Consider the following 14,917-nt stretch of genomic DNA (forward strand, 5'->3'; position numbering starts at 1 on the left):
CCCCCGCCAGCCCCCGTGCCAGCCCCCGTGGGAGGGAGGCCCGGCTGCACCCCCGCCCGCAGCCACACGGACCCCTGGCTGCGCCCTGCCGAAACACCCCCCGGCACGTCACTAGAGCCAGCTCGTTCCAGAAACGGTGCCGAGCTCTGCCCCAGCCCACACAGGTCGGGCCCGTGCTGCCGTGTCCTTTCTAGGGGCTGTCACGGCAGCGCCCCCGTGACGCTCCCGCTCGGCAGGGACTGACCAGAGCTCTAATACACAGTCTGACAACATTTGGAGATCCTTTGAAATGAAAAGCACTAGAGAAACACACATTGTTATTAATTGTTCAGGAGCAGACATTTAGAAGTGAAACCCACAACTCAATACAGCAGCTTAACAGCAGCACCGAGACAGAGGAGGAACATGGAACAACGGGAAGGCAATTTAAAGGGAAAAAGCAACAGTGCGACTGGCTACGTGTGTGCGGAGCGGAGAGAGGAGCCAGGAGCAGATCACACCCACTTCTGAAAGCATGTCTCAGCGCCGCGTCTCCCTGCGCAGCCGAGGAGTCCCGACACCTCTGGGACGCCCCCCAAGCACACCAGGGCTACCCGGCACAGTTACACCCCGGTTATGCCCCCCCCGGCGCCCACACCCCCCCGCGGGCCAGCGACCAGCGTCTTACCGTGCCGCGACCACCGGTGACTTCTTCCCGGGATCTAACGTGGACCCGGCCGGTTCCTCCCCCAGTGATCGTGTATCCTTATTCAGTTGCTGTAGTCGGGAACTTAGCTCACTGATCACAGTTGGCTTGTCATCGTCAGCCCCATGGATCGGCCTGCTCTCCATGGGGTCCCCCCATAGCTTGGACCTTCTCTGAAAGAGGTAGCGTGGCCGGCCAATGCTGGCGGATGCCAGAGTGGCCGCATGTTGCTGGGAGATGAGCTCGCTGTCCGAAGACTGCTTCAAAAGTGGGTCCCTGAAAGTAACTGGCCCCTTGCTGAGCTGGGACTTGAGTTTTGGCTTTGGAGGCACTGGTGGCTTCTCGAGTATAAAAGTTTGTCCATCCGCAAAGGAAGTGTATGTGTCAGTAGGCTCCCCGCTTTCTGAGGACAACGTAGACATGCTGGAGACCGTAGAGATGGTGCTTGTGGTCTCCAGGTGATGGTCACTTGAACTTCTGGTGTCCACCTCTTCCACTCCCGAGTCTGCAGCAGACTCCGGGGCTACGGGGGCATCAGAGGGCTTCCCTGAGGGTGTTCCGCCAGTGGTAGAAGGTGCTACTGCTGCCGCTGGTATGGATGGCGTGCTAGGCGTAGCCAGGTGGCTGACCGGTGTGCCAGGGGTGGTGACCAGTACCCCGTTCGCAAACTCGTCTGGTGGAGGCACCAGCCCTATCTTGGCCAGCTCCTCCCTGGTCTCCTCGTCACTCGAAGACAGCTGAGCTGGTGGGAGGGTGACCGTGTAGGGCTCCACTTCTTCCTCCGAACTCCCTTGACCCAACGTCTTGTCAGAGGCTGGACTGACCGGAGGCTTCCCCGCGGGACTGGGCTGGGGCTCTGCTTTGGGGGACTCTGCCGGCTCTGTGCATGCTTCAGGGACAGCTGGTTTCTCCTCTTTTATCTCAAGTCCTATCTCGTCTTGGCCATTACTTGTGGCATGAACCATAATGAGGCCAGCGGTCTTCTGCTGTGATGTATCCACTATGCTAATAATCATGGACTTCTTGTCTTCTTGTTTTTTCTCCTCCTTCCCTGGTGTTTCTGCTCTTGCCTCAGTTTCTTTTCTCAGGGTGGATGGAGTCCCCCACTGGCTCTTCGCAGGGGCCAAAGTCCCAGAGTCTGTTCCGATTGCCCCTTTGCCTCCGGGTGAGTACGCAGGAGACACCAAGCTCTCCAACTCGCCCCTCTCTGGTTCTTTGGTTTGGATGTCCACAAACAGGGGTGCTGCTCTCTCTGAGTCTGGGCTGTGGATCGGGGTGGGCGACCGGGATGGGACTTGAGTAGAGAGGGCCCGTTCCCTTGCGGCCAGCGCAAGCGCCAGTGGTGAGTTCGGATCCAAGGGCTTTCCTGTGAGGGGGTGGATGAACGTTGAGGATGAGCTGCTAATTAATGGCTTTAAAGCTGAGACAGGGGAAGGCAGTAGTACATCTCGGCTTCCTAACAACCGCTCATCAATAGACCTGGACTGCTGCAGGGATGGCATGTCGCTGCTGGGGGGGGTCCCTTCGATGGCCCCAACCGAGAGGAAGACAGTGGATTTCCGCCTCTCATCCAGACGACGGTCTCGGTCCTTCATGACTCCGGCGATGGCAGTGGCAAATGGGATGCTCGTGGCTTCGACCTGAGCGATGCCGGCGTGGTGCTGATATTCCACTCCACTCAGGCGATGGCTCCGGCGGGTGGGAGAGGGCTCCCGGGTGAAGCCACCGGTGATGGCCAGTGCTGCTCTCTCCTGGGCATCCTCCACTTGTAACTGCTTCACAAGGGGACTCTTCTTCCTCTGTGGCTTGGTGGGAGCAAACAGGCTGACGTTGAACTGACCCATGTTGGCATAAGGGTTGTCTATCACTCGCCCCTTCCTCTTCAGCTTCTCCGGAGGGGTTGCGGACGGGCCAGGCCGGGGGATCTCTGTTGGCTCCACGGGAAGATGGGAGGAATCCTGTAGGATTATCATGGATCGGGCCCTCTTCTGCCTTTCAGGGTAAGGAATGGAAGTCCTCGCCTGATCGTACATCTCGGCTGCGCTAATGACCTGCGGGAGTCCGTGGAGTTTAGCCTCCAGACTTGGCTTAAAGCTTGATCTTATGGTATCGTAAGCTCTTCCTGGGGGTGGAGGTGGTGAGAAGGATGGAGGGGGGCCTGTGTCGAAGTAATATGGAGAAGGAGGCGGGGGTGGGGCTGTCTGAGGTGGTGGTGGAATCCCATGTCCTTCCCTAACGGTGTCTTGCATGGATGTGCTCCGGGGAAACTTCCCATCTAGCAAAGAAGCAGCAAGTTTCTCGTCTTCACCTGGAAAACAAGACGAACAGTGAAGTCAGAGAGGACGTCTCTAGAGAATTCAGCGCGTGACAGCTGACATCCCTTCCCTCCTGAGCTGACTTTCCCCTCCATCCCTCCCCTGCTTGGTGCAGGCGTTCGCAGTCTGGCCCCTGGCTCGCGCTCCCTTGGCTCGGCGGGGCGGCCGCAGGCTCACACAACGTCTTACATTGTTTTAAATCCACCAGCCAGTCGTGCCCGACGCTTTCCAAGCGGGCTGAGCGCCCTCCGGAGCGACACAGTGGTGACAGACCCCAGCCCTCGCCAGGCACGGCCAGGTTGTGGCGCCCTTGGCGCTGCTCCCGGGGCGGGTTCTCGCGCTCTCCCGCTCTCTGCTCTGGTGTCACACTCCCCCCCCACCCCGAGGGGTTACATATGCTTCCATGTGCCAGACTGAACTCAGAAGCAGGGTCTAGCAGGATCTCATGTACTGCAAGAACTGGAACTGCCCCAGGAAGCTGTTCTTACTCCGAACTTACTACCTGGGTGCACAGAGAGAGCTTTTCCAGGTACTTGTACTACTCAGTGAAAGCGTGTGAGAATCCTGACAGGAGGGAAAATCCAGTGAATTCAGTGCAAGAACTTGCCGGGATGCGCGTTACCCGGAGCTGCTTGCTCCAGCCTCCTGCATCAGCCTGCCCTCCTCACCGCCTCCTGCTCCGCCACGCCCAGCCCTTACTCTCCTCCTCCTTTGCAGTCACCGTTCAGCTGTTTTCAAGGTTTCAAACTGCTCTTAAGAAAACGGTCAAGATGGCCGAAAGCCATGTCTTGGCACAGCAGCATGGTGACCACCTGCCTCTCCTCTAATGGCCAGCAGCATTCTAAGGGCTTTGGCAACTGCCTCGGATTAGGCTGCAACCTCACCAAACGCCTGCAGATGCCGAGGCTGCTGGGGCAGAAGGGGAGTATTTTGGCCCGTGAGCACTGAACTCTGCACGCCACCCCACTGCTCGGACCGCCGCCGCATGCGAAGCCGTGCTATTGTCACCCAGCGCCACCCGGGGATTTCCAATGCCAAGGCAGCACAATGAACTGGAAGCACAAAACAGGTTCAAAGAGAGGCTGGACAAAGCCACGGCCGATGCACTTTTTGTAGGCTGCTACGTGCACAGCAGCCTCTGAACTGAAGGCAGTAGCTGCCTGGGTGAGTACTTGGGAGAAATAGCATATCCCTGCCCTGCTTCCACTCTTCCCTGGGCATCTAAGAGCAAGGCTTACGACAGGATCCTGCACTAGATGGAGCCATGGTTTGATTCCGTACAGACATCGTCGTGTTCTAACAGCATGACGATCCAAAAAAACAGTCATGCCCTCATGCTTATTTCTGCTTCTCACCTGGGAATGGCCAAGAGTTGAAACAAGGAAATTTATGCAGCACGGAGCTCTGTCACCTCACCCAGACTGTCAGAGAACACGGCCCAGCGCCACCAGAGCTTGTCTTGGGGACGTGCCAGGCGTCCTGCAGACAGGTCCTACTGTGCTGGGCATCTCCCGCGTGCTGAGAATCGCTGCATCTGCCTCAGGTTTCCTGATCGGCCAAGGGCAGCCTGGCCCGAGGAGACACCGGCCACCAACAGTCACCAACAGGCTGTTGACTGTGCAGAGGTGTAGGGGTGGGAGCCCTGGCCTGCCTGGGAGCTCAGACCCTGCCGTGAAGCTCTTTGCAAAGTATTTCACATGAAGGGCAAAGGGGACGGTTAGATAATCTAAAAATCATTCAAGGTGTGGGTAGTTTTGTTTTCTTTTATGTAGCTGCTTCTACAATGATTCATTTTATTCTCTCTGTTCCCCATTTGTTATTTTTCTCCACTGTAAGCAGCTTTCCTCCATTTTCTTCTCTTAAACGAGGAGGGGAGCGCTGTGGATCCGATACCCGAAGCACTGCCAAGCCGAGTGACCAGCTGGACACCTCACAAGGGCCCAGACAGGAACGGGCCAGCGGGAACTCCATGAATTCCAACAAGGAGGGACGCAAAGTCCCACGCTGGGAAGGAATCGCCCCCTGGAGCGGGCAGGCTGGGGGCTGGCTGGGAGGCCGAGGCCCAGAGCCCGGGGGCTTGGCAGGCAGCGAGGGGAACACGGGCTGGCCCCGGGCCTTGGCAGTGTCCTGGGCAACAGGCAGAGCCAAGAGGTTATCCTTCCACTGCCAGGCACGAGAGCACACCGGCAACACTGCACCCAGGTTTGGGGCCCCCAGGGCAAGAAAGAGATCAGGAGCCCCAGGGAGCTCAGTGGGGAGCCACCAGGATGGTCAGGGCTGGAGCTCCTGCTCTGCTGGGGGAGGCTGAGGGAGCTGGGCTCGTTCAGCTCACAGGAGGCGGCTTTGGGAGGACCTAACAGCAGCCTTCTGGTACCTACGGGAGGTCGTCTAGAAGATAAAGCCATGCTCTTCAGAGAGGACCACGGTGGGAGGACAAGAGGCAACGAGCAAAACTGGAGTGAGGCTGTGACTGGATACACAGGGAACTGTTACCATGAGGACAGTCAAGCAGGGGAACGGGCTGCTGGGAAAGGGCGAGCAGTCGCCACCTGTGGGGGCTTTCAAGACCAGGCTGGATAAAGCCCTGAGCGACATGATCTGATGTCGTAACTGACCCTGCTTTGAGAGGGAGCTTGGCCTAGAGACCTCCCCCTTCCGACCCGACCCATCCTTTGACGCTACGACAGAAGAAGAGGGGCGTCATTACAGTTCTGACCGTCTCTACAACCCCGCTCCTTGGAACAGCGGGAATAACACTGATTCCCTGCAAAAAATGGACCGTCTCCTCTTGCTCCTCAGCAGGAAAATCAACACGCAGGAGAGATCATGGACGGGAGAGGTGGGAGGAAGGCAAATTCTTGGCAGGCTCTTTCTTCACTATCTGCAACTCCGCACTGTGACACAGCTCCCCTGCTAACCGCATGAGCAGCCACATCCATCCCCGCGCGGGCGCCGCTCCCCGTGCCCTGCTGAGGGCACCCCCTTGCCCCCTCCCCTCGGGCCCCGCAGACCAGAGGCATGTCCAGGGTGCTCGAACCTGCCGCGGGAGCAGGCAGCGCTGCTGCACCCCCAGCCCGACACTGCCACCTTCCCGCAAGGGCTGGGCAGGACCTGGCTGAGTGAGTGAGACCCCGCCGGGCGTAACCCCTGCAGGAACTTCTCACTGCACTCGGCTCCCTCTGAACTTGGGCGAACCCCTCGCACACCCAGCGTCCTGCGGCAGGGAGCACCGTGGGCAGAATTACCTCCTTTTCCTTCTCTTGAAACTCCATCTATCCGTTCCATCTGATGCCCATCTGGTCTATAAGGACCTTTCATGAGGCTTTCTTTGAACTGCGTTGCTGTGTTATCGTGTTCTCTCGCTCAAATCTTCCTCGACCCATTCTCACGGTGGCAGTGAATTTTGTAAACTAGTCTTCACGATAGAAAGAAACTCCTCACTGATCTTTAAGTGGGATCACACTGGCAAATTGAAACCTCTCCCTTCACACGGAGAAGCATCTGTTTATAGTTAAGCACGAGACTAATCATTGCTGAGTTTTATTTACTGTCTACACAGGATAAAGTTCTGCTCAGGGAGTCTCTGAAGCTGAACAAAGGCAACCCGTAATCCCGTGGGAGCACGATTGAAACCTGATGTCGTGATTAAGCACTGGATTTATGGCTCGGGCTCAGTCCTTGCAGAGCAGGCTGGGCCCTGCACAGACCCTGCAGAGGTCATGAGTGTCCAGCCAGGCAGGAACCCCCGGTAAGAGCAGTGCCGAGGACGAGGGTCCTCCTAAAAGCTGAGGGACCAGCTACAAGACCCATGAACCCATCACAGCTGCTTTTAACCTGCAACGGGCAGAGAACTGATTTGAGTTTCTCTCAAATGCTGGTAGCTGAAAGCACAGCTGTCTTTTATCCAACTCCGCTGCCGCTGACTGAAATGTTAATAGTTAGTGACTTTTAAATACGTTCATTTTTCACTTTTAACTCCTGCCCGTTGCTAAATGCTGCTCTGGGCCATGGGCAGACCTCGGCCCAGGGACAGGCTGTCTGCAGGGGAAGGAGCTTGGCCAACCCCTGCAGCATTTGGAGCCCCCCGGAGCTCAGAGGCACCCAGGCAGGGCAGAGCCGCTCCCCACCGCGCGCACCCACGAACAGCCCCTCAGCCGACACGAGAAGCCTCCAGAGACGAGCCTCAGGCAGGCTTTAACCTGCAGCACGACGCCGAGGGAGGGCAGTTCCTTTAAATTTCTACCACCCGAACTAGATCTTCCTTCCGTTCTGTCGGATTCTGACCCAGCCGTTCCCCTTTGCTCTCCCCGCGGTGCCTGCGCTGTTTCCCGGCTCATCCGCTGCCAGCGACGGCGCGCTCCCGCCTCCCCCAGGCCTCACCCCTCTCCCTCCCGCTGATGGAGAAGTGACACCCCGTGAGCTGCTTCTCCAGGTGGGGCTGGCCCCTGAGAGCGGAGCATCTGCCTGTCGCAAAGGGCACGACCCTTCGTGCGCTGCCTGGGCCCCCGCTCCGTGCCTGCCCTCCACCCTCCGTGCGCCTGACTGGAAGATGAAACCTCAGTGACCAGTAAATGAACCCGTCCTGTTCGTAAGTGCCATCGAGATTTTGTCTCTCAGTTCTCTTCAAACAGCACATACTGTGTCTTCACTATGGTGGGGCATACACCTACCAACTGCAACAAAACACCACCAGGAGCAAACCACGCAGCTGCGCACGCGGGAACGAAGAGTCCAAACGGAGCCTCCAGCGCCCAGCCAGGACCAGTAACAAGCCCCACCTTTGAGCACCCCGAGTGACTGGTCTGAGCTGGGACGCATGCTGGAGGGTGCATGCCTGGAGCGGAGCTTGGCAAAGCCACAAGCCTCATGGCAACCTCCCTCTGCAACTCGCAGCACGCTCAATGCATTATTAATCTCCAAAGAAATCACAAAAACTCTCCATAATGCTTTCGGGCCCGTTGCCATAACAGCCTAAATCCCTGTGAGAATCTAAGTCTGTGCTTTAATACGGGATAGCTAATGAGGTGGCTCTCTCTGGAGCACGCCCCAGCCCCGCTGTCCCTGCGTGGGGACGGCAGGGCAGCTCCTGAAGCCACCTCTGAGCGGAGCACAACGGTGCCAAGTGCTGCGGTTCCAAAGCGGGAGGCGGCCGAGCATCACGGTGCTCCTGTGCAGGGGGCTGAGAGCAGCCCCGGGCACCACCAGAATGGATGGGAGGAGGAGGAGGAGGAGGAGGAGGAGGAGGAGGAAGAGCAGTGCTGCTCCTCCAGCACACAGAGCTGAAACTGCAGCCAGAGTGAACCCCAGAGCCTGTTCAGAAGAGAGGGGAGCACCGGGAGCCCCCCTGGGCTTGGGGAAGGATGTTCTGGGCTTGGGGAGGGCGGCCAGTCCCCCTCAGGGCAGGGGCCAGGGGGGCACCCTCGGCACTGAGCTGGTGAGCGGCAGCCTCAGCATCTCCGAGCACCGAGAGCAGGCGTCGCGGGTTGGGGGCCCGCCAGCGCCCGCAGCCCACCGAGGTTCTGCGGGACCCGGGGCCACCGGCTGCCGCTGCCCGGCAGAGCCACCAGCACAGCGGCTTGGGGCTGCCAGGGCTGGGTGAGCACCCCCACGGCTCTGCAGACCTGCGCGTGTTTTTAACTTCTGATGCTGGAGCAGATGGCGTGGTAGCTATCTTGGAAGGCTGACAGAGATTTTCTTTTCTATCAGCCTCCCCACTGCAATGCATTTCTTCACATTTTTGTAGAAATATTTTTTCTGTTCTGCTTTCTTTGTAGCCAGCTGAGGGTTAACTACCTTTGTCTCAAGAAACCTTTAGATGCAAACATGAAATGCTTTGATCTTTTGTCACCAGTCCCTGGGAATCTAAACCAGCTGTGTAATATGCAAATAGTTCAGAGCATTTCTTCACAAAAAAACAACCAACCAACCAACCAACCAACCAGCCAACCAACCAGCCAACCCCTGCTTATTTTTCATCTAGTTCCTTGCTTTTAGTAGTGATTTTTATCATGAAGTCAACTGACTGTACAGCGTATGAGCCTGTCATTGTGGGTGTGAAATGACAGCTCAAGGACTTCTAAAACAAGCCAATTGCAACCCAATTTCACTGTTTGGCTGTTTTCTATTTTAGCTTATCTGGAATTCCACAAAAATTAGCCGTTTTCCAAGAGGCATTGCTTTTGGTGTGTACTGCGGCAGGCAAACTGGGAACAAGAAGCTGCTGTCCCCTCCCGAGGAGGAACTGTTCCCTCTGCGGGGCAGACAGACACAAGCCTTTCTTGGAGCAATTAATTGCTACATGTGATTTTCCCCTGTATTTACTGCGGGTTGTGCTTGGATGCTGTGCTTGTGCCAGCTGCAGCCATTCCGGCTCAGAACAGGGCAGCGCCAGGGCTGCTTTTAATCCTCCCTGATGCAGATTCAGTTTAGCGTTTCCAATCCCCTCGCTGCACGATGCCCGTGGCTGGGAGCCCCATGCGAGGGCCGGGGTCTCAGTGCTCCAGGTGCTGCACAGAGATGATGTACCTGGCATGTTCACCCCTTGCTCGTGAGCGTAGAACCGCCCCCCCCGACCCAACAAACCTGATGGGTGTATAAACCCCACGAATGGCGAATCCTGCGTCTCTGCAGGCAGCGGTTTGTGGCTTGATTGAACCTTGGACAGCTTCTGCTTAGAAGCATTTTCACAAACATTCTTACACGCAAAACGTAGGGTTTAGTTTGCAAAATAAACATCCACTTCAGACTCCACCGGCCACAGCACGGTGGTCTGCTGGGCGGCCGCCGTCACCAGACACTCATACAGCCAAGGGACACTTGTGCAGGAGTCACCTCCCTGATCACAACGCGGGATACATCACGTTAAAGCGCCCGCTTCCCTCTGGTCACCACGGAGGTTGCTGGGCACCTTCCCTGGACAGGGATTTCTGCACCATTAACGCGTAAGGCTGGAGAAGACCAACCCCACCCCGCACGTGCCACCGAGCGTTTTCAGGTTCCCGAGCCACCGCGTGGGTCACGGCCCTGCGGCGGGCTGGGGCCGTGGTGACCCCAGGCACCGAGGCAGGCAGCTCGCTCCCTTCCGACCACACACAGTAATGCGACGGCCCCGCACCAGCAGCTCATCAACACCCACGTCCACTGCCAGCACCGTGGGTGCCGTCGGCTCGGCCCGGGGCCTGTTCCAGCTGCCCCAGGGACAGCAGCTCCATCAACACGGTGTACACGGACGTGCCAGAGCAGGCCTTTAAACGCCCAGGATTTTTTTTTTTTTTTTCAAGATTCTCTCTCCTAGTTTGTTTTCCAGATTAAGCACACACACATCTGCTTATTTCCAGCGACCTACCGCTCTCAGACCAGCCCCGTGTGGGACTACAGGCAGCGGCTGCTCTCGCACACACACGAACACGTGGGACACGTATGCATGGCAATTCTGTGGCTCTGAACATTAAAAAGTACATTTTGGATCCTAACCCTTGCATTTTTCAACTAATTTTTACATCCTGGCTGGGGTTCTGCTGCTCTCAGCTGTAGCTCGAAGCAGAATTTACTTCCCGTTGGCTTAGTTGGCTTATTCTGTGTGTCAGACACACGACCTGCTCTGGCCCCACCATTACCATCAAACGATGCCTTGGGGGTACCTAAACCCAGCACTTGCCCCAGAGCACCCCACCCTGTCCTCTGCCCCTTCCTGCCCCCGAGCTCCTCTACATGAGCTGCCCAGCTCCCACCTTGTTGTTACTACCTGGAGGAAACCCACCGATGCACGAAATGGAGGGGAGAAACTGAGGGCCCCACCCACCCCCGCCGTCACGGTGCCACCAGCCCTGGCTCGTTCTGCCTCTGTCTCCCATCTCCCTTCTCCAGCCTATCTTTGGTTTTAGGTGCATTTCAAACCTTTTGGGACAGGCTCTAAAGATCCCGACATAGACCCTGTCCTGAGTTGCTACCTGCTCCATCGCCTAAGCCTGTGACAGCCCCTGGTCCCCAGCCCCGTCCGGGCAGACGCCATCACCTGCCGCCCCCCGTTTGCCAGCACGGAGGGTGGGAGAAGCCCCTCAGGTCCTGGCAGCGCCGCCAAGAGACTGAGAGTGCCAGGGAGCTCTGGAGCTCCCCAGCCCGGGCGTCTAAGCAGAGCGGGGCCGGCGGCAGCGTCCCAGCAGTTTCTCAGCACACGCACAACCCTCCACGCAGGACCCGCCTTCAGCAGCCCCGCGCCTGAGATCTTTAGTTACACGCCAGCAGAGAGGGCCTCGTCTTTCCCGCCGGTGCCTGTGCAGGCACGGACGCTCCACGAGGATGTTTTTTTTCTCTTTAGGGAGGGATTTTCCCCCCAGTTTGCCTTACCTACAGATTTTGTCCGTGGAATTCCTTTGCGCAGTGAAACATGGGGCTTCTCAGCTCCCGCCAGGACCCCCGAGTGTGCTGCCATACCCTGGCGTTCGAAGAGTGACTGGAAGAGAAAAACAGGACATTTCCATTCTGGACATCAGTGAGACTTAGCCAAAAGGGCACCACAGTTCCTCTCAGTCCACCTGATCCTTCTGGCTGCGGGTGAGGCTGGAGCTCTACCTCATGTCCCTGCCTGCCAGCCCCCAGCCCGCCCTGGGATGGCCACAGCCCCTGGGGGGCTACCCCGGGGCAGGGACAGGCCCCCTCCTCACGGCCGCCTTCAGCCACCCTCCTCCGTGCTGCCCCCTCCAGCGTGTCCCCAAAACCTGTGCTTTGCCCCACGAAGGGTTGACCCCCCCTCCCTCTCCCCCCACTGTGGGCTCTGGGGCAGGCTGTGCCCGGGGCGGGGTGGCCCAGCGATGCCGACTCCGGCAGCAGCCTCCCTCCCGTGGGAAGGCTTCGCTCAGGCCGGTCTCTGCTCAGAAGCTGCCTGTCCCATTTTACCTCCTGCTCCAGAAGCTGCCTCCCACCGCCTGCAGCACTTTCACAATCCAGACAGCCTGGAGCTGGCAGCCCCACTCCTACTCCCTCCATGCTTCCCCTCAGAGACGGCGTTTTTCTCTCCTTTGATTCCTCCTAATTTCCAGCTTCACATCCAGAAAACTGCAGCCAGACGAAGCTCTCCAGCTCAGCTTTCCACACTCCTTCAGACCCGCTCTTCCATCCTCCCCGTGGCAATCCCGTAGCGGTGAGCGAGTGCCAAACCGCCCGGGGCAGCTCCAACACCTGCCCTGACTCCTGCTCCGTGTCCCCATCTGCCCCCAGACTCTCTCCTTTCACCCCCCCGGGGAAACCCTCTCCCCGCGCGAGTGCTGGGGCTGGCACTCAGCGCTGCGCTCCCCTCTCCCACCGCGAGCCCTCTGCTCTCACACTGATTTCTGCTGGCGTGATGCGCCGGCTTGTTGGTCGCTGCTTCACAGTGGCTGCCCTGGAATCTGCTTCCACAATGTCCGCTCTCAGCGCGGGCTCGGCTGCTGCCAAAATCTCATCCAGTTTCTCTGAAAATCCAAATATAAGAGTGACCATGTTAGCAAGGGCCATGCACGGAGGCAGCTCCCCCACCACAGGCCCGTCCCCGGCAGCACGGCCCCGCAGGGAGAGCGGGTCCTCGAGCACAGAGTTGGGGAAGTGGCTGCTCAGCCGTCTCCTCCCGAGCCATCAGCTAACGAAGATTTGAGGGGTTTTGAGGCGCAGCAGCACCACACCATGCCACTCCCCCACCCTGGCTGCACCCGGGCACCCACCAGCCTGCCTGACCTCAGGGCTCTGCCAGCTCCCACCGCAGGGAACCGCTCCTGGCTGTGCTATGCTTTGGGGAAGCCTCAATCCTTACATTAAACAACTAACTTTACGTCCAGAGAGATTTCCGATATTCAGAATGAGACCGAGTCCCCCATTCCCCAAGTCACCATCCATAGAGGTGCAGATGTGGCGCTTTGGGACATGAGCTAGTGGCAGACTTGGCAGTGCTGGGTTTGTGGCTGGACTCGATGGTTTTTAAGGTCTTTCCCAAACCCAATGACTCTGTGACTCTGGCAGGGCGAAGGCAGTGTGGGCAGCGGCTGCGCCGTGCTAAGGGGAACCCCGGGGACACAACATCGAAGTCCATGGGACTCCACAGGGCTCAGTCTGGCTCCAGCACAACCAGCATCACCCCAGTGTCTGTTTGAGACAAACTGGGACGTCTCCTGCCTGCGTGGACTCGTGTGCCCCAGTGGCCCTGACAGGAGCAACCCAGTCCCCATGTCCGTGGGGCTGGGAGCTCCGGGTTGGTGTGGGCTGGGGGTGTCAGTGCCCACAGCTGTGGAGCTGCCACAGGCCTGACCAGCTGCCCCACCTCCCAAGCCTGACCTTGGCCCTGTCTCACCACTACGGACCCACCTGATGGGCTGGACTAAGGCCAGTGCTTGGTCTGCCCTGGCAGTGGGCCCTGTTGGCCGTCAGACTGTGTCCGTCCTTCGGTGAGCGACCGGCCCCGCTGCTCCCCCCGCTCGCACCAGGAGGGTGCAACCCCCTTGGACACAGCCCTGGCTCCTGCTGGGGTTTCTCTGGGGCTGTGAAGTGTCCTGGAACTCAGGACATGGGGAAGGGCAGCAGGCAGATGCTGGCCGCCGTCACCACCAGCCCCGTGAGCTCCCTCGGCATGGAGCTAGCAGAGCTGGGCTAGCGAAGCTGCCGGGCTGGGCTCAGCCACGCAGCGGCCGTTCCCGTGGGACTGACCCTGCTCCCACAGCTCCCGGCTCTGTCGGCTCCGTGTCACAAACGGTGTCACCTGGGCCCAGAGCACAGCCGCCACGGGGCTGTGCCGGGGCTGATGCCTCCACCTGCCCTGCCCCGGAACTCCCAGGTATCGGGGAGGACACGAGGTGTCTGTCCCACCAGGCTGACAAGCTCTGCCTGCCTTCAGGCAAAGTTTGCAAACTTCTGGGCTCCTTCCAGCCTGGCTGTTGGAACTCGGGACTGTGAAACGTCACTGCTGACCCCGGAGTGCTGTGACCATCGGGGCTCTATTCCTACAAAACTGGGGGCTGACAGGACTCATGGGCCGGCTCCAGAACCTCCGCATGCTGCAGCCACGGCAGCTGTGTGGCAGTTTGTGAGCCAGCATTCCCGAGTTAAGAAATTAAAACTGAGTCCCAAACGTTTCATCAGCCCAGCCTGTGCAGGAGCCAGCCCTACGCAAACACCGATGCCAAGGGCCTTCGCCAAGGGGATTGAGGTGCCCTCTGAGGCCAGCACGCTCGGTGGCAGGTCCCCACCAAAGCCCTGGTCCCCGCCAAACTCCCTGGTGGAGTCCCCGGGATCCCTGGAGGGGTTGAAGAGTCGGGCTGAGCCAGCGCTGAGGGGTCTGGGGGAGTTGGGAACGGTCAGGGGGAGGGTCTTGGTGGGGCTGGAGGGGCTGCAAGGGCTTTTCCAACCCGGATGGTTCTGGGATTCTGTGAAGACCTGCAGCTGCTCCAAGGAAACAGCTCAGGCCAGCTCCTGAGCTCCTCGGCACCAGACCGCCAGTAGCCAACCACCCATGAAGGGGGTTTCATGGCTCCTCTCCCTCGCTGTGTGCCACTGTGACTGGGCTCACCCTGAGACGGTTCACCCGGCTGAGAGGGAGCTGGCTCAGCCCTTATGGCCCAACACCGAGTGACTGTGGGGAGTCCCAGCAGCCTCGGGAGGGGCTGTGGGCTGATATGAAAGACTATGTGGGGGAAACTGCCCCACCGGTGTCTCTGGAAGCCGGCCGGGGCAGCCCTGTAGCGGTCAGTGTGGGGACGCCAGCGCTGCGGTGCTCAGCCCTCCCCCCGCCTTACCCTGCTCTCCCGCTCCTCACGCCGTGGGGCGCAGAGAGACAAACTGCCACCAACTGCACTTGGTACCCGCCCGGCCCTCGCAGGAGATGGAAGAGCAGCCTGGAGCAGAGCCTGCCTGCCCCGGGGCTGCCGGGCAGGAGACGGGGGGGGGCGGGGCGGGG

The 14,917-nt window shown here is 59.0% G+C and overlaps 1 protein-coding gene across 3 annotated transcripts in view; it reads right to left on the reverse strand.

Annotated features, from left to right (window-relative positions):
- Nucleotides 1-14,917, reverse strand: part of LOC113491118 (SH3 and multiple ankyrin repeat domains protein 3-like) — a 30,731-nt gene that overhangs the window by 4,643 nt on the left and 11,171 nt on the right. For all 3 annotated transcript variants that reach the window (XM_026867819.1, XM_026867821.1, XM_026867820.1), the window contains exons 4-6: nucleotides 12,322-12,449; nucleotides 11,347-11,452; nucleotides 668-2,993 (exon numbers count right to left, since the gene is read on the reverse strand). In XM_026867819.1, the coding sequence (XP_026723620.1) occupies nucleotides 668-2,993; nucleotides 11,347-11,452; nucleotides 12,322-12,449 (2,560 nt within the window). The remainder of the gene's footprint in view (nucleotides 1-667; nucleotides 2,994-11,346; nucleotides 11,453-12,321; nucleotides 12,450-14,917) is intronic.

Source organism: Athene cunicularia (assembly GCF_003259725.1).
Source record: "Athene cunicularia isolate RWA chromosome 1 unlocalized genomic scaffold, athCun1 chr1_part2, whole genome shotgun sequence".
NCBI classification, from domain to species: domain Eukaryota; kingdom Metazoa; phylum Chordata; class Aves; order Strigiformes; family Strigidae; genus Athene; species Athene cunicularia.